We start from the raw sequence: 18,328 nt of genomic DNA, 5'->3' as shown, positions 1-18,328 counted from the left end.
TAATCTGATGCTGAGGTGTGACATACTTTTGCTTGCTTGCTTCTTACACTGGCAGGGAAAAAATGTCACCCGGGGAAAAAAGATCCTGGAATTATCTATGCCTTCATTAACTGAAATAATAAAAAATTGAAAGCAGAAACTTACTTCCAAAAAGTTCAGCTTGCCAAAATAGTAGTAGAGGGTTGGTTTTTTTATCATGTTTGTTTCTTACCTGAAAGACAGAATGCATCAGTTGATTGCTCTGTAAAACTGAGACAGGTAGCCCACCATTTTCAGTGTTAGATCTTGATGGTATCTGGGGTCTTTCTCATGTGAATGTGGGATTATGCAACTGCAAGGTTAAGTGTACTAAGAGCACTGAAGCAAGCATTACAGTGTCACAGTAAGATGGCTTTCGGCCTGCAACTCCCTCATCTGTTACAGGAATCAGGCAGGTTATGTGAAAGTTGTGAAGTTAACGACCAAAGTTGTTGAAGAAGCAAAACACCATGTTCAGAGTAAAGGGGAAACAGAACTTTCTTGGAGAAGATGTTGTTCCAGATCAGGCAGGATTACAATAATTTGATCTTGGTAACTGAACACTTGAAGTGAGAACATAAGCATGGCATACGAGCAACTTTGCTGAGCAGGCCAAGCACCCTTCCCTCTCTAAATTTTTTATTTGTCTTTAATCAACTTAAGATATGAGTGGTTCTTTGGGGATCTCACTTATATCCACTGAAGGTATCTTTATTTTCATCTTATCAGTGCAAACTTCTGTTTTGTTCCCTATGTGCAAGTGCCTACACGTGTCTTTTATAGAATGATTATCAGAAAAGTTTAAGCGTAGAAGACCATAGACTGATTTTCTCCTTGATCTTCTAAGATTTTTTTTGTATGTGTCCAAAAGGAAAAAAAACTCTTTATGAAGGGAAACCCAAAATCTCAATGGAGAATTTTTCATTTGTATACAAATGAAAAGCATCCTTACTAAGGAGGAAAAATAATAGATGAATGGGAAATGAGTGGTAGTAAATGGCTTACTGGACGTTGATAAAATAATACAAATATGAGCTGAAAGTTTCCAGGTTTTAAAATGTATCCGTTTTTTCATGGACACACAATGGGAAAGAATGGTTATTCTAAGAAGTCACGTTAATTTCACTAGAAAAAGATACTTTAAAAAAGAAGGAAAAAAAAAAGACATTGATACGTAAGTTTTAAACTTTTAGGTATTTTCATAAATTTATGTGATGTTTGTTGTCTACCAGCTACCATAATTTTTCTTCTGTTTTTGTTGGCTGGAACTTGGTTCTGTAAACATACCTTAACTGTGTCTAATAAATACTGATTTGACACTGAGGAATCTCAAAAAATCTAATAAAGCAGAATTTGATTCTTATCTATTACTTATTTGCTTAAGAATTTTCTCATATGTTTCAGGACTGCTACTGTGATAACTACATGGCTAATGCTGGATATCTTCAGTATCTCCATACCTCTCATTTGAGGAATTTGAGAAATTACCAAAAAGTTTTTGATACAAATGTCTTGTTTCGAGTTTTATGTGTATTTAAAAATTTGGACAGATGAAAAAAATCCATAGATCATTAACCCTTTTTTTGGATTACAGTACTTCCCAGTGTCGTCAATCTTGAAGATATTCTGTCTGTGAGAGAATTGCATTTTTTTCAAAGTATTAAATATTCGGTAATTTTTCACAAGTTTTAATTTGTAAAGTAATGTTAACCAGTGAAACATTTATTTTGCCCCCACATATTGTGTCAGCAATACAAAAGAAACTGCAGAAAGGCATACAATTGAAAGTGTGTCCCTGTGTAAAGGAGATGTGATTTAATAAGTGTCACAGTTTCTCTACTTTACTAACGCTTCTGTCACTGCCTCAGTTGCATCTAACAGCTGACTGCAGCTTTGGGACATCACAGTCCAGACCACCCTTGTTCTCAAGGAGCATTTCTTCTGGATGTGCTGGAGGGCATGTGGGGGAAGGAAGACAGCAGCTGAACTTGGCCAAGCATCTTTATTTTGGGGTAGTTTCTGAGTTGCTGAGCATCAGGGAGTGAAAATACTTTGCCTTAGAGATGGACTCTTTGTGGCAGCATAAGACTCTCTTCCTGCTGCTCCTGACAACTGTGTTTGGTTCATCTTCTAAAAGTAGTGTCCTAACTCAAAGTAGAGCAGAGGTTTCACAGTTTAATACAAGACCTGCCTGCTTAACCACTGGCTCATCTGGTCCATGTGTAGACTTGTTTTGTAGCTGGTTAAATAATTTAGATTGAAATGTCAATATACTCTTGAGGGACTCATAGGACTTAAGTTTATGTATGTATGTATTTATATATGTGCATGTGTGTACGTTTTGTGACATGATTTCATTCCAGATTTGTTTGCAATAGATGACTTGGCTCTTAAAATGGTCTCAAATAAACAGTGACAATTGAGTTAGATAGAATCGGGCACTTCTAGACTGGCAATCTAGTATTTTAATTATACCAATGATTTTGGATTCTGAAGAACAGAACTATAGTTTGAAGTGTGGGAAAGTAACTATAAATTATATCTTGGCAGTCCACGCTCCTTCAGTCACTTCCTATGTTTACTCAGTTTTTAAGACAAAATGAGCTTTTCTAACTACAAACATTGCAAGCCAATCTTGATCTATAAAATGCAACCTGGTACTTAGCCAGTAAAAAAGCTGGACTCCACAAATGGCCTGGGATTTATTTTTCTAGTAGAGCACAGCATAGCTCTTGTATTACTACACTATTGTAGTCTCGTCAATAGGAGTGATTATTTTGCTGGTAATTTTAGCAGATAAAACACACGGAAGGCAGGTAGCAGTAGTTAAAAACTTTCTCATGGAGACTTTATTGTGGTGTATTTCTAATATAGACTCTGGGGTTGTGTTGGTATCTAGGCAGCTGAAAGGGAGGCCAAGAGGAACTGCCCATTTCTCATTGCTGCTGAGGTAGAGCACCACATAAACACTTGAAATTATACTGGGAACCTGTGGACATGAATGCTTTTGAGTAAGGGAAGTGCATTGTGGTCACAGCCCTGCACTGCTACGTTGCTACTGCTGCTCAGGGCAGTCAGTTTAGGAGCAAGCTATGGGGTTGGTTTGGTTTTTGTTTTGTTTTGGGTTTTTTTTTGTATATATGAGGGTTTGCCGGAGCCAGAGGAATGCTTAGAAAAGAAGATAAGTAAATTTATTCTCATTGCACTGTTAGTAGTCTTTCCAGGACTACTTTAGTATCTTAGCGAATGTTAAAGAAGAAGAAGAATAGTTCAAACTCACAGCAAATGTAATTGTTTTGGGAAATTTTCCATTTTGATGGCAGTAGGTTTATAGTTGGACTTGGTCATCCTAAAGTTCTTTTCTAACCTAAATGATTCTCTGCTTAGGAATAGGAAGGGCGGAATAAGGAGCTACCCATCATTGATGGTATTGCTAGCAAACAAAAACCTGGGTTTTATCATTCTGGTTTTATTGATTTGCTAAAAGAGAGGGCTTTTCACGCATATTGAGCAGTAGTGCCACATTTTACTTTCTTATGGTGGAGTACCAGATGTATTGTAATTTGAAATGTATGCCAGCAAAAGCTTGCAGTTGTGCATGCTTTGCTCTTTGACCTGCTTCCTCCTTCTTCCCTTTCCTCACCAGTCAGCTTCTGTCCCTCTGATGCTAATTTACATCCCCAAATGAATGAAGCATAATCCCTAACCCTTAATCCTCCTAAAACCGGCTGAACTTTGTGATCCTATCTTGACTTTGTAGGAGATTTTAAAAAAAGATAAATAACAGGAAAAAAATGAGTGAAGAAATTATTTTCCACATCTTAAAACGGTGGCTACCATTCCATCATTTATATTTTTGGGGCAACTTTCTGTGAGTTGGCTGGCTTTTTAATGTTCTACGTATTTTTCCTTGTTATTTTATTTTTTTACATTCAGAGTAATCATCTGGGTTTTTTGTTTCTTTCTGCCTTCTTGTTATGCACCATATACTCCCAGCAGGGAAATCCGAGGAAGAGGGGTTTCCAAGGAGACCTCACTCCAGTATATATAGTGGGGGGACAGTCACTTTCCCAGCATACTATTTGATTGATGAACTTAACAGTGAATAGAGATTTCCCTAGCTCCTCCCTTTAAATAGTCGTAATTTTTATTTCTGGAGCAAAGCAGTGTCTTAATGAGCCATGGCCTTTTTGCCTGTGTAGGTGTGCTGCCAGTATCTTGTCCCACAAGACTTCAGACAGCAGAGGAGGATACTCCTCCTCTTTGAATCTGGTAGGGTTTTCACTTCTCCTCTTACACTACGTTGCAGAGTGAACTGGAAATATCCAGTGGTGTCTCGTTATAATTCCTTAGAATGACAGTACTCCGCACAGCCATGTAAGAGAGAAATATGTATGTGCATAACTGAATATGAATATTCAGTTAGTAATCCAGCTTCCCCAAATACTTGGAATGGAGCTTTCAGCAGTACTTGTTAGCGTAAAACAAAACAAATAGTAATCCCCTTGAGAAACTGTGTTTCAAAACATTGATCCTTTTTAGAAGGCAAAGCATCTTTCTTGGTGCACAAAAGTAACCACACTTTGTGTAAAAGTTTTCTATCGTATGGCCTGCAGAAATAGTAGACTTCAGAAAGATTTATCTTTAACTGTATGTAAACAATTTTTCTTTGCATGTGGAAGCTGCGCATCAGATAAGACGCATTCTTGTAAAGTGCTGTTCCTTGAAAAAAAGTCTTCAGTCTCCACCTACAGATAAGACCCTGCAAAACTGCATTAGAGAATATATCAAATAGTATACAAACAGGAGAATGAGTAGGATAGAAAGGAATCATGCTTAAGTTTCTTATTCTGCTAGTGGCACATGAGTGCACCGTATAGACTGCTTTATCATGAGGTTTGTGGAGTTTTAATAGCTAGGCTGAATTAGGGGAAAGTATGATTTGTGCGTTTTGTCAATCAAATAAGCAGCCTTTAAACTCACCTTTTTGAATAGATATAATGTCTTTTGTCTTTATACTGTGGACAAAAATAGCACTCTAGTACAAAGCAACGTACATCATCTTGTTTTTTCTTCCTTCTGAGATGCCTAAAGAAAGGAAGAGACGTCTTTTCCAAGTCCATGAATAAATGTGTAAAATATAGTTATCTGGCAAAACCAATGGTGTCTTTTCATAAGACTTTAAGTAGCTAGCCTTTGTGTCACTGCATGGTCTTTATGATTGCAAGAGCTCGGCAGGAAGGTGAGAGAGCTCTGCCTGTGTTTTGCTGCTTTTCTCATCAGTGCTTTAATGCCTGCTGATTAAGGAGTCATAAATCTTTGTGATATTAGTGGAGGAGTCTATTGCCATAGCAAATGACAACCTTTCCCTGCCTCCTTTTAACTGTTATCAGAGACACGCGGCAGCTACTTGTACATATCATTGTCACACACACCATATATTCCGTACAATGAATACTCTCTTCCTGGAAACCTGAACCTCTTACCACAGCTAGAGAGTAGTCTTTGCTCTTGAGGTCATCTAACTTGGCAAGTGAGTGAGTTAATGGGTCTGAAAAGATTATCCTAGACCAAAATTGATGTAAACATTCTCCTTTCAATGTAGAACGTATGAGCGTGGATGCCTTTCATCTCTCTCTGCACATTCCAGATGTTTGCTTCTTTCCACTCATCGTATATACATGATGGGATAGATAATGTACTGAGTTCAGATTTATGTCTAGAGCATGGTGTGTTTGTACTCTGCTTCGTTATGCCTTCTTTTTTTTTTTATTTGGGAAAGGAGAAGTACCTTAAAAGCCCTTTCTTTAATTCAGGTTTGATTTGTTTATCCAGTGCTTTCCAAAAACAGTCTGGTTAGAGTCCCTCATCTCCTTCATTTCCTCTGCTGTTCCCCTGCAATATATCTCCTTTCAGTCAAGGATGACTTGATGCTGTAGTGGTTTCCTCCTTTTTTGACTGCTTTGGCTCCTTTGAAATAGTTCCAGAAGGCAGATTTCACTATTTACTTTGAGAAGGTTCTTGTTTAAAATAAAGAAAAAAAAAGTCACCAATACAAAAGTGATCTTTAGCATGAGATGTTTTGAAAATTAATTGCTTTTCTTTACCCAGGTGATATTCTAATGTACATTTACTATTAAAGATTATAGGGAACATCTTTAAAGTGATAATGAGTATCTCAGTTTTGATCTTTCACTGAATGTCGATAGCCCTTAATGGCTATGTATTGCTAAAATTTTGATTTTATTCTTGGGTTCAACCTGAAGATCTCTCGGGCTGAACTGATGTTAGCTTCTATAGCCATGGGGACAATGTTTTTTGCAGCTTCTGAATGCCTTTTATTTTTCCAAAATGGGCATGTCAGAACCCTCAAACCAGTTATTCCTCTTTTTTTTGTATTTTTCCAGTCTTGCTTGTTGCACTGTAAGTCAACACAAATAGATTTTTTTTCTCTCAACTCAAGGATGATGCTAACGCACTTTTCACAAGTTGATGCAAGATCAAAACATCTACTAAAGTATCAACAAAAGATATTTAAAGAACAAGGAAGGATACTTTGAGCTAAGGTACCATTACGAACTGAAATAATCATTGCAGTTATTTCACATAATAGTTTATTTTATTACATACCTTGTTTCACTTACATTAGACAGCAGTGTCATCCAATAAAATATCCACCTGTTTGTCATCAGATTTCTATAAAAACTATTTTGGAGGATGCTTTCCCCACAGCTTTCTTGATTCTGCACTATGCTACCAATTTCTGTTAGTTTTTCTAAATTCTATGTACTCCTGTTGTTTCCCTTGCTCCCACCACTGCTTGTGCTGTGTAAGAGAAATTTGGCAACGTCACTCTTTAGTAATGGTGAATTTTTAACCATTGACCTTGGCATACAGAATAACTTTCTTTCTAGGCATGCAGACTCATTGTGAATTACCATGGTGTGTAGCCTTAGTTTACCTGAACCCTGAACATACTTTAAGCTTAGTTGACTAATTCCAGAGATATGTTCCTCTCTCTTGAGTTTTGGGGAAAAACAAGTTTCAAAATTCTGAAGAAGAAGAGATTACTCAAGTTTCTTTGAGTTAATAACACCATGCACAAAGGGATGTAGGGAAGGGAACAGTTGCTCGGCTCCAAGTGGTGGCTGAGGAGAAGACTCCTCTGGGTTCCCTGGATATGGTTCTGTCTCCCTGCACTGCAGGAGGTGGCTGTCCGTGTACAAGGTGAACTTGAAATTTGCTTGCTATCCCATGTGATTAAGATCTTTGTATTGCATGTACACAGAATTATTTATGTATTTATTTGTAGATGCTGGATTTTAAACCGAGTACCCCAGGTTTGAGGGAATGAACGCGAGATATGACTCTGATCATTAGAAAGTGTTTTATCTCTTGTCCTTTTCTAGTTTTTCCATTACTCCATTTGTTGTAAAATGTTGTTTAGGAATTTCCCTTTGTGGACTTTGACGTCACTTGCTGCACAAGTTAACAAGAAATAAACTGCTTCATAATTAAGATGGATGGCATTTGGGAAAAGATTTGCTGCTGTATGAATGTCCTTAGCCACTCAAAATAAACAACTCTTAATTCTTCAGTTCTCTTCTGGAATGGCAAAGGGAACACCGTGGTGGGCTACAGTGGAGGGTGAGCTGTGGATACACCATTAAAACACCATTATGTGCAGCAGAGGAAATCAGGACGTAGTTAGTGCCATCTGTATTAACCAGTAGATAGTCTGTGTACTCTTCCTCTCTTCTACTAGTAATTCCATCATATTTTGAACATGGCGAATGGATAGATGCATGGGTAGGCAGACAGATAGATAGGTAGGTAGGTAGATAGATAGATAGATAGATTGATTGATTTATTGATAGATAGATAGATAGATAGATAGATAGATAGATAGATAGATAGATAGAGGAAATTTGTCATCTTCGTAAAATTGAGTGCTTGCATCTGTAGTGCCCTAGTCTGACATGGGAGTTTGTAAACCCCTTAGCTTTTCAGAAAATGTTATCAAGGTTTTTATCTATGCAAAGAAAAAAAAAAAAGCAGTGCCAAAAAATAAAACACAGAGATAAGAGACAACATTTTTAGCTCAGGTGTGCACAGAGGTGGATTTTATCTTCTGTATTTTGCATTCTCATGGTATACCTTTGCAAAGATATGGAATGATTGTATACTTCCTCTTTGTGTACTTCTAGAAGAATAAATCAGCTTTATCATGTGACAGACTTGTGTGTATATATGTGACTGTAAAATCTCTATGTTTAAATTGTTTAAACAAATTTGACGTTCTCCTGAAATGTTAAACAGATTTTCCTCCTAGTTTTTAAATTTCTCACAGATTGCTAGATCAACTTGCAATTTTAAATATGCCATTTGGTCAGCCTTTGAAAATTATGTAACTTAGCTCTGGTGAAAGAAGGAAATTCATAAGAAATAATCTGTCAGGCTGAAAGAACTTTGTAATATGTGAATTGTCACAATAAAAGGGAACTGGTTATTTTATTTCCCTTGCCAGTTTTCCAAGTGCATGCAAAGAATTCAGAAGTCACTCTCAACAAAACTATCTGCTGTCTGGATCTTGGCTTCTCTGGGCTGTGTTATTGGAAAACTGGAATTTCTAATACATAAACTGATGTGTGTGAAAACATACACCAAAAATAATCTAGGAACTTGGCAACTATGATGATTTTGTCCACAGAGTACTTCTCTTCTATTAATATTTTAAATTGATTTTGTGCCTAATTTGTTTGGCTTATTAATTAAGTGCTGTTTAATAAATTTTTAGTAGCCTTTTATTTCTATACTTGAGTGTTTTGTAAGAGCAGAAGGCAAGATTTAGATACAGTGCTCTGTGTCTTGGCATAATGTTATGCATGTAGCACCCAGCAAAGTCCTTCTCTCTCAGGTATGTGATATAGGGTCATTCTGCTAAGGACTGATAATCAAAAGAAGTAAGTCTCTCTAACAAGTTTAACTCCCATCAAATACTAAAGGGTATTTTCGCTTACATTGGCTACCTTTCCCATCATGATGTGAGAATATTATCCACTAGTGTTCTCATATTCAACACTGTAATTTCCTGTTCTAAATATAATGAATTAATGTTAAAATAATGAAGGTAATATTACATTGCAATAAACACCAATTTTAAAAGTTTTCTTGTATGCTTTTCAAATTTGGAAAAGAGAATTACGCTAAAGCGTATTGATGTCCTGCTCTGGGTGATACTGACACTTTAAGGCTTTAAGGGTGTCTATGTGATATGATGATATTTTAATGTCACATAGAAAGTCTGCAAGGCCCTGAATGAAAAAATCGTCTTGTACAGATGCTAATCTTCTGTAGCTGACTTAAAAGGAAAAGGTTGATTTTTCTTACTTTTCATTGATGTATTTAATTCAGATTTTAAAATTCAGAATTCTGCTTCTGGTCTTCTATATAACAACTTTCATATAACTTCCCTATATCATCTGAAACAGAAAGTCAGTGTTGCAGTCATGCATTTGATTTTACATTATGATATATACTGTTTTTTTGTCTTTCGAAATTCTAACACAGCTTTTCCTTTCCCCTGTGGCAGGATGACAAGGACTTGGTTCACGAGTTTGTTGTTGCTGAAGGTCTGACTTGCTTAATCAAAGTCGGAGCAGAGGCTGACCAGAATTATCAGAACTACATCCTCAGAGGTAAAGGAAATGCATCTAAAAGTTGTTTTTATTGCTCTGAAGCTCTCACAGGTCTGCTGCAACTTGCTGTGACAAGTGTCGTGGAACTTGTTTTTCAGTTTGGTCCTAATTCTTGCATGTTAGGTGGGACAATTAAGGAAGAATTAATGCTGCTGAGCAGGATGAATTGAAAAATTTGAGTATTGATAGTCTCTCCAACATCCAGCTTTATATTATACTGAAAATCCATAACTCTGGGAAAGAAAAGACATTCTAAAGCTTTCACCTTACAATTGTAAATGTCAAAGACCACCAAGTAAAATAACTCTAGGAGTGTGATTAGTAGCTATGGAATAAACAGTGAGACAGTCATATCTTGGATGGAAACAATTTTTAGCTACCTGATATTTTGGAGTTAAACAGGTAATCAGAGGTTTATATTCTGTTCTTTGCACTTGAAAGATAACTGGCAAAGGTAGAGATTGGAGAGTGATGTGGAAAAGACATGTTACTGAATTAGAAATATGATTTACTCTATTGTGGCCTAGATGAATGCATGCAGTTTTTGTCTAACCATGAGACCCAGGCTGCAGACTGAGAGGGTTCCTTCAGTATTTTGAGGAATTTTGAGCGAAGGAAGAACAGTCACACCAAGGGATCTTTGCAGCTGTATAATAGAGAGCGCTAATGAATGCATAGTTGTGGTGGGTTGCTCGTTTGAATTTTCTTAGACTGATGTATATAGCTGTCTTTAAAAATGTCACTTGGATGTATTTAGCTGCCAAAACTCAAACTGCAAATTAAGGACTGAAAGAAGTACAAAAGTAAGGAGAAGCATTTTGTAAGAACCAGAAATACTCAGTTATTCAAAGCAATGATGCAGATTGTAAGTGTGACTTTATGCAAAGAACTTTAAGATTGGACTCACAAATACCAGTTTTTATGGGTATAAAGGAAACCAAACCGGTACCACAAAAATTATGTTCTATGTCAGTAGTTGTGCAGTGATATATATGTACTTGAGCAGTAGCCTGTATGTACTCGAAAGACTATTAACCACAATGAAACTAGACAAGGATACGGAAATATGTGAAAATAAAAAAAAAAAACCATTGTCTTTACAGCTGAAAGAAAAATTTTCTGGGAGAAGACTGGCCATAGATGCTCTCAGTAAATCCAGACTGGAAGTAAAATAAAGGTGCTGTATAGGACAGTCTGGCTTTCAACCTAGGGGCTTACTGCTTTATCAGCTCGGTGTTGATCTAGCGTGGCTGGAGTACGTCTTGCCCTTTCTTCAGTTGGATTTTGTAGCCAAATATTGAAAATTCAAACCATGGAAACGTGATAGGTGTTTACACTACCTGAGCAGTGTAATATGTAAGTCCAAACGCTGCATAGCCGTGCAGCTCTCAGGCTCCAATGTCAGATAAGGTTGAGGGCACCGAGCCTCACAGGCGACAGAATGATCTGCTGATACCAGAGAAATCAGTCACATCTTAGTGATCTCACCACAGTATTACATGCACCTTCATCTTAGCTGAGATCTCATTTGCCATCATCTGGATATGGATTGAGAAGAATTAAAATTCCTTTGCACAGCGATTGGAGTTTTTTTGTTTTTCTTTTCTTTTCTTTTTCTCTTTTCTTTTTCTAAAGAGGAATGGAGTGTTATCTGTGTTATTAAGATATATCCTAATGCATCCAGAATTCAGGGAGATCACAGCAGTATCTTTCTCTAGCTCTCAAAAGCTTGGTGTCTATGGTCTGAAGTTACAGATTTTCCACTGATTTTAATTAATGATAAAACAACCCTAGTGCCAATGTCCACAGCATCATACTATGGAAACTGGAGACTCATCTTGTTGTGTTATTATTTATACACGATCACAGCTTGTTCATAATAAATACAAAACAAACAAACAAAACAGCAACAATAAAAACTAACCATGTAGAATTATGCCATAAAGCTAAAAACCTTATTTTAATAAGATGCTTTTAGGGATTGGTACCTTCTGAAATTGTGTCCTTTTTTCCCTTATTTTGCTGGTGTGTGAAGCTAAAATTTCTCTCTGATTTGTGTATCCTAACATGTCTTACAACAGTATGATTTTTCTGTGCGTGTGGGTTTTATTTCAGAAACAAAATTGGTCTTGATTGTCTTTCAGGAAGTTCAAAGCTTGTTACAGTTCCAAGATTATGTCAGCTGGGTTGCAGTTCCAGGAGCCAGCATGTACTTTCTGAATAGGTCTGCATGTGCAATGAGATAAAGATAGGTTTGGAAGTACAGTGTAGGCACACAATCTTATCCAAATACATTGAGGAGGGTGCTGAAAAGACACATTAAATATGTCATGAAAGAGTGTTTCTGGTATATTATTTTTGGAAGACCGTAGCGATTGGTTAGATTTTTTTTGTGAGAATTGTGTATTATTACAGTGCTGCATTTTACTAAACCCAGAGTACTGATGAATAGGTGAATAAATTTTACTATGAAGATACATCATAGTTAGCACTGAGGTGGTCCCATAAACTTTAAGCTCAGTGTTAAGTTATGGAGCTATTGTTTTTTTGAAAGTCATCTTTGTCTAGAATTCTTGTGTCTTACTGCTCCTGTTCTGCAGATTCTTTTGGAGTGCACTATATCTTCTTGTTTTCACTACAACCTGAATCATAAAGGAATGGGATTTCTCCTTAGACCATTTTCTGTCTGCTTTTCTCGGGGGCCTTTGGTATAATTCACTGTTTTCCTCTTGTGAGCCTATGCCACATTGTGGGACTTGTGACAATGAATGGCAGCCGTAGGCAGCCACATTGCCTCCTCTGCCCCCAGGGCAGCCTGTGCTGGGATTCTTGTTGTCTTGACTGAGCTATTTCCAAGTGTTTCCTGTGAACTTGTTTGTCTGCACACTTCACGGAATAGCTTTGGGAGTAGGAGACAAAATAGATTGGAAATACAGATAAGGCTTATAGGTGGTTCAGTGGGTTCCCAGGTACATGTTATTTCTTCAGGACATTGCTTTCCTTTTTTCCAAATGTCTGCATTGTTTCACTCTCATGTTTCCTGGCTGTGAATTTCTGCTTAGTGGTTTTGACTTGGTTCAAGCCAGACTGAGCTGCCAAAAAAATGACTAAATCTGAGTCACGAGAATTTTAGTTACTTTAATGGGTAAGCGAAGAGAAGATAAGTGTGGCTTTTACATACAATAGTGAGAAATCCAGATGGTTTATTGTTGAGTGCTAAGGAGGAGTGACTGTTTATTTCTACACAGGTCCTCTCAGTTAGGGTTGTTTGCCCATACCTTTCACTAAGTGACAGTGTGTAGCCCATTGGTCATAAACTGACAGTAGCCAAGGCTTCTGTCAAGAGTTAAACTGTTGGAAGACTAATTTAGAAAAGAGCTTTTGTTCCTCTTTACTTACTAAATCTTCAACATAAATTTATTCTTCGTTATTCCTTTTAATTATTATGGATATCTAAAGAAACTCTGCATTTTGAGGGATCCCCCCCCCCCCCGCCAGAAACAGGTTTGCTTTCCTTCCCCTCCCTCACTTCTTTTTTTCCCCTTTTGTTTGCAATGATCTATAAGGATGATGACCTTCACGTCAGTTAAAAAAATTTCTGTCCCAGTTGCAGGATTGCAGTATGGTGGATATTGCCTAAATATTAAAAAATAAATGGAATTAAGTGAAAGGTAGATGAAATTGACCCAAACTGATGAGGGTTAATATAAATCTTATTGTAATTTTGAAGGTGCTTTGGGTATAATTTTGAGATCTTCTGTTCCTTGCATAGAATGAGAAAGCAACACATGAAATACCATAGCCAAGCACAGGCTAATTAAACAATGGTAGCCTTCATAGATGCGATACCCTTTTCTGTTAATTTAGCCCATGCTATCAGGAAGGTGAGAAAACAATTATAGAATCATAGGATGTTTGGGTTGGAAGGGACCTTTAAAGGTTGTCTAGTCCAACCCTCCTGCATTGAACAGAGACATCTTTGACTCAATCAGATTGCTCAGACCCCTGTCCAACTTGACCTTCAGTGTTTCCAGGGTCAGGGCTTCTACCACCTCTCTGGCAAACCTGTTCCAGTGTTTCACCACCCACACTATAAAAGCTTACTTCCTTATATCTAGTCTAAATCTACTCTCTTTTAATTTAAAACCATTACCTCTTGTTCTTTTGCAACACGCCCTGCTAAAAAGTTTGTCCCCATCATACTCATAGGACCCCTTTACGTATTGAAGGGTCTCAATAAAGTCTCCCCAGAGCCTTCTCTTCACTAGGCTGAACAACCCCAACTCTCTCAGCCTTTCTTCACAGGAGAGGTGTTCCATCCTGCTGATCATTTTTTGTGGCCCTCCTCTGGACCCACTCCAACAGGTCCATGGTTTTCTTGTGCTGAGGGTTCCAGAGCTGGACACGGTACTCCAGGCGAGGTCTCATGAGAGCAGAGTAGAGGGGCAGAACCATCTCCTTTGACCTGCTGGTCACATTTCTTTTGATGCAGCCCAGGGTATGATTAGTTTTCTAGGTTGCTAGCGCACATTGCTGACTCATGTTCAGGTTTTCATCCACCAGTACACCCAAGTCCTTCTTGGCAGAGCTGCTCTCAATCCTTTCATCCCCCAGCCTCTATTGATAATAGGGGTTGCTCAGGCCCAGGTGCAGGACCTTGCACTTGGTATTGTTAAACCTTCTGAGGTTCACATATTCCCCACTTCTTAAGCTTGTCCAGGTTCCTCTGGATGGCATCCCATCTTCAGGCACATCAGCTGCACCACTCAGCTTGATGTCTGCAAACTTGCTGAGGGTGCACTCAATCCTGCTGTCTATGCCATTAATGAAGATATTAAATGGTACTGGTCCCAATATGGACCCCTGAGAGACACCATGTGGGCATAGAGCCATTGACCACTATCCTCTGGGTGTGACCATCCAACAAATTCCTGATCCACTGAACAGTCCACCCATCAAAACCATATCTCTCCAATTTGGAGAGAAGGTTGTTGTGGGGGACTGTGTCAAAGGCCTTGCAGAAGTTTAGCTAGATGGCAGCTGTAGCACTCCCTTTGTCCGCTGATGTAAACAGTCCATCATAGAAGGCCACTAGGTTTGTCAGGTAGGACATGTCCTTGGTGAAACCTTGCTGGCTGTCTCAAATCATCCCACTGTCCTCCATGTGCCCCAGATGGCTTCTAAGACAATCTGTTCCATGATATTCCCAGGCATGCAAGTGAGGTTGACAAGTCGGCAGTTACCAGAGTCCTCCTTTTTACTTTTTTTTAAAGAAAAGCAGCCTGTGTAGATCAAAGCTTAATTGTTTTAAAAATGTACTGAATAAGTGAGATATGAGGGCTCAGGCAAGAGTCTGTTGACACCATGATGTGAGAAGCTCTGCCAGGTGGGATCCTTTCCTGTCTGTCCCTCACAATGAGGAGGTTGTCAAAAACCCTTTTTGCAGAGTGTGTTTCTGTACTTCTATCCCTAGTTGCCTTATTATGGATTAAAATCAGTATTTAGAGGTGTCCATAATTAGATGAAAGCTGGAGTTTATTCTTGTGGTTTGAAAGCACAAGCCAAGTGTCCAGTGTAAGTAGGAAGAGGCATTGACCTTGCTTCAGCACAAAATTTCAAAGAACTGAGGTTGAGGAAAAAATAGTACATTAATCTCTGCTCATAGTAGACTATGTTTGAATCAAATTCAGCTTTTGAATGCAGCCCTCTGATTTAGTGAGAGCTGCGTGCTTATACCAGGAATAAGAATTTGGGTTTAAAGCCTGGATGAGGGACGGTTTTAATTTTGTTTGGTGGGTTTAGATTTTTAATGACTTTTTTTTAATAAGAAGAAATAAAGGAAAACAAGTTCATGGAAGGAGCCCAGGAGTTATGATTTGAGGCAATAATTGTACTTTAAGTTAACTCCTCTCCCCCAAAACCATTACTGTAATCTAAAATAAAAAAATACATACAATCACAAAATAACTTAAGTTGGAAAAGAGTCTTAAGATCATCAAGTCCAAACATTAACCTAATACTACCAAGTCCACCACTGAACCATGTCCCTAAAGGTCGTATCTGCATGTCCTTTAAATACCTCCAGGGACGTTATAACCAAAATTACAATAATCCATACATAATTCAATAATGTAGGCAGAAGACTAGGTTGCAGTAGAACCAGTTGGGGTTTTTTTTCCGACACTGGCCCACTGTGCTTCTGATAAAGTGGTAACGCCCTGTTGGTCTCTACAGATACTGGTGAGGGCACAAATGATAAAGACGATGTCACATACTGTGAGACATAATGACATATAATTCAAGCAGGTTAAAGGTTCGCACATAAAGTCAAAGACATCTCCAGTGTGGTAGAAGAGCAGCTTTATTATTATTATGGGTTTTTTTCCTTATAAATATTAAATGTGATTTGGTTTGGACTTGCATTTGTACAAGCATGCTTTTATCTCTGTGTGTATACATGGAGTATATACAGTGCTTGTATTTTATTTTCTTTCTTCATTTTGCAAGGCCTTTCAAGACTTTTAACTAATTTTGTTGAGGACTTTTACTAGAAAAGTCCTATGTGAGTCCTGAAATATAAATAAGAAATAGCTAAGTATCTTAAAACACCTAAATCGTGTGTGAAAAGTAACTCCAAGGCACATTCTGATCTTTGGTACATGTTTAAATTATGTAGAGATCCATTAAAACTACTCCCTTCAAGCCTGATAGTTACAATTTGCATGGTTGTGAACTGCCAGTGACAGAGGAGCATTGACGTCTCAAAGTACAGGAGTGGGACCTGAGGAGCCTGAAACTTCCCAATCCCGCACAGGGGCATGAGGGAATCTTTTGATTCCTCCCCTTTCTAGTTGGTAAATGAGAGCCAACCTTTGCAGAGGGATAGTTGGAGGGATGTAGCTGTATGCAGATAGTCACTCTTTTAATAACCTCTGCTTCCTACTGCAGCAAAGTAATTCTAAATCTGTATTTTGTATGTGTTTTTAATCAGTATAGTGTAGCTGACAACAACATGTGGAAAGAAATTACTTAAAGAGCTATCGGTTTTAAAGAAAAAGGTGATTTTGCTGTCGGATGTAGTAGATGCCGAGCTGTTTGACAGCGTGGTCCAAAGTGCACAGGAGCCACTGGAGTCAGTCAGATTCACTGATGTATGCCCAGACAGGGGGCCAGGTTTTCTAAAGCAACAGTCAAACAACTCAATCACAGACATGTACCAAAGCCACTGACAATTAGGCCTATTTATAAAACTAGAGGCATGTGATCTCACCTGCATGCCAATTTTAGAATAAAGGGCTGTACTCTGTATTCTGAGAAATCAGATTAAATTCCTGAAGTGATTCAGTGGTGTAAGCTAAAATACCATCTGGTTACTGTCTGTCACTGGGACACTCTGTGCCCAAAGATGTCAAGGAGCTAGAGGAAGTTGAAGGTGAGAATGAGGTTTTGCAAGCTGGCTGTGGAAGCTGCTACTGATAACCCTTCATTCTGAAAGCCAGACATGAAGTTATCAGTGAGCTGGTGGCATTTCTTCGTCCAGCCAACTGCCACTAGGAATGCTTGAAGTCTATAAGTGTGCTCTCTGTAACAGGGGGATGATCCATTTCCAGGAATGGTCTGGCTGGTTTTTATCAAAAAAACCCTCATTACAAGGACACAAATGCTTCCAGTGCTCCTGAATTTTCCTCCCTCACAGTGATACATTATATGGCTTTGGCCTTTTGCATTAAAGGTTAGGTAACACAAAGCATTTAGTACTGGAAAGCACTTTCTTCTGCAGTAAATGTATGTGAAGCATTGTATCATCAACAGGGTTTGTGTAAATATCAAAAGACTAGAAATAAGGTCTGTGACAGGTTATATCTCTCCTAAGTAGATGTGTCTTGCTGGCTTGGTAGCATAGCAGTAAGGCAGGTGCTAGTAATGTAAGTTTAGCAGTGAAAAAGGAGCTAATGCTGCGTATCGTGCATACCTTTGTGTTCTCCCTGTTGCAATGTAAACCAAAGAACTGTTGAAAGTTTTCCAGCTGTAGAAAAGTATCCCAGCCACAAATAAATAGGAACAGATAGCACACAATTAGGCTTACCTTTGCATTTCTTACTTTTCCTGAAGCCAAGTATGAAAACTTTACTGACTTTCTTTGCTTAACTTTCAAGATGCAGGTATCCAGGTGCAAATGTGAAGTTCTTGCATATATCACTACGTATTGAAGTAGAGTTCTTAATGTGCAGTCCTCTAAAATTATGTAAACTTCTTAGTTGATCTTGATGTAACTATAGGAACCTGTGCTTTAAAGAGAAATGACCAGAGGGCTGAAGCACTTCTGCTATGAGGACAGGCTGAGAGAGTTGGGGTTGTTCAGCCTGGAGAAGAGAAGGCTCTGGGGAGACCTTGTAGCGGCCTTCTAGTACCTGAAGGGGGCTACAAGAAAACTGGGGAGGGACTTTCTCCAAGGGCATGTATTGATAGGATGAGGGGGCATGGCTTTAAGTTGGAGAGGGGAAGATTTAGACTAGACGTTAAGAAGAAATTCTTCACAGTGAGGGCAATGAGGCACTGGCACAGGTTGCCCAGGGAAGTTGTGGATGCCTCCTTCCTGAATGTATTCAAGA

At 38.3% G+C, this 18,328-nt stretch overlaps 1 protein-coding gene across 11 annotated transcripts in view; it reads left to right on the top strand.

Moving 5' to 3' along the window:
* Positions 1-18,328, top strand: part of FHOD3 (formin homology 2 domain containing 3) — a 403,933-nt gene that overhangs the window by 192,356 nt on the left and 193,249 nt on the right. For all 11 annotated transcript variants that reach the window (XM_054057577.1, XM_054057576.1, XM_054057575.1 and 8 more), the window contains exon 5: positions 9,611-9,716. In XM_054057577.1, coding sequence (XP_053913552.1) covers positions 9,611-9,716 — 106 coding nt within the window. The remainder of the gene's footprint in view (positions 1-9,610; positions 9,717-18,328) is intronic.

This window comes from Cuculus canorus, chromosome 2, assembly GCF_017976375.1.
Source record: "Cuculus canorus isolate bCucCan1 chromosome 2, bCucCan1.pri, whole genome shotgun sequence".
Lineage (NCBI taxonomy): Eukaryota > Metazoa > Chordata > Aves > Cuculiformes > Cuculidae > Cuculus > Cuculus canorus.
The sequence above is the reverse complement of the archived record's forward strand: the minus strand, read 5'-3'. Positions and strand labels throughout refer to the sequence as shown.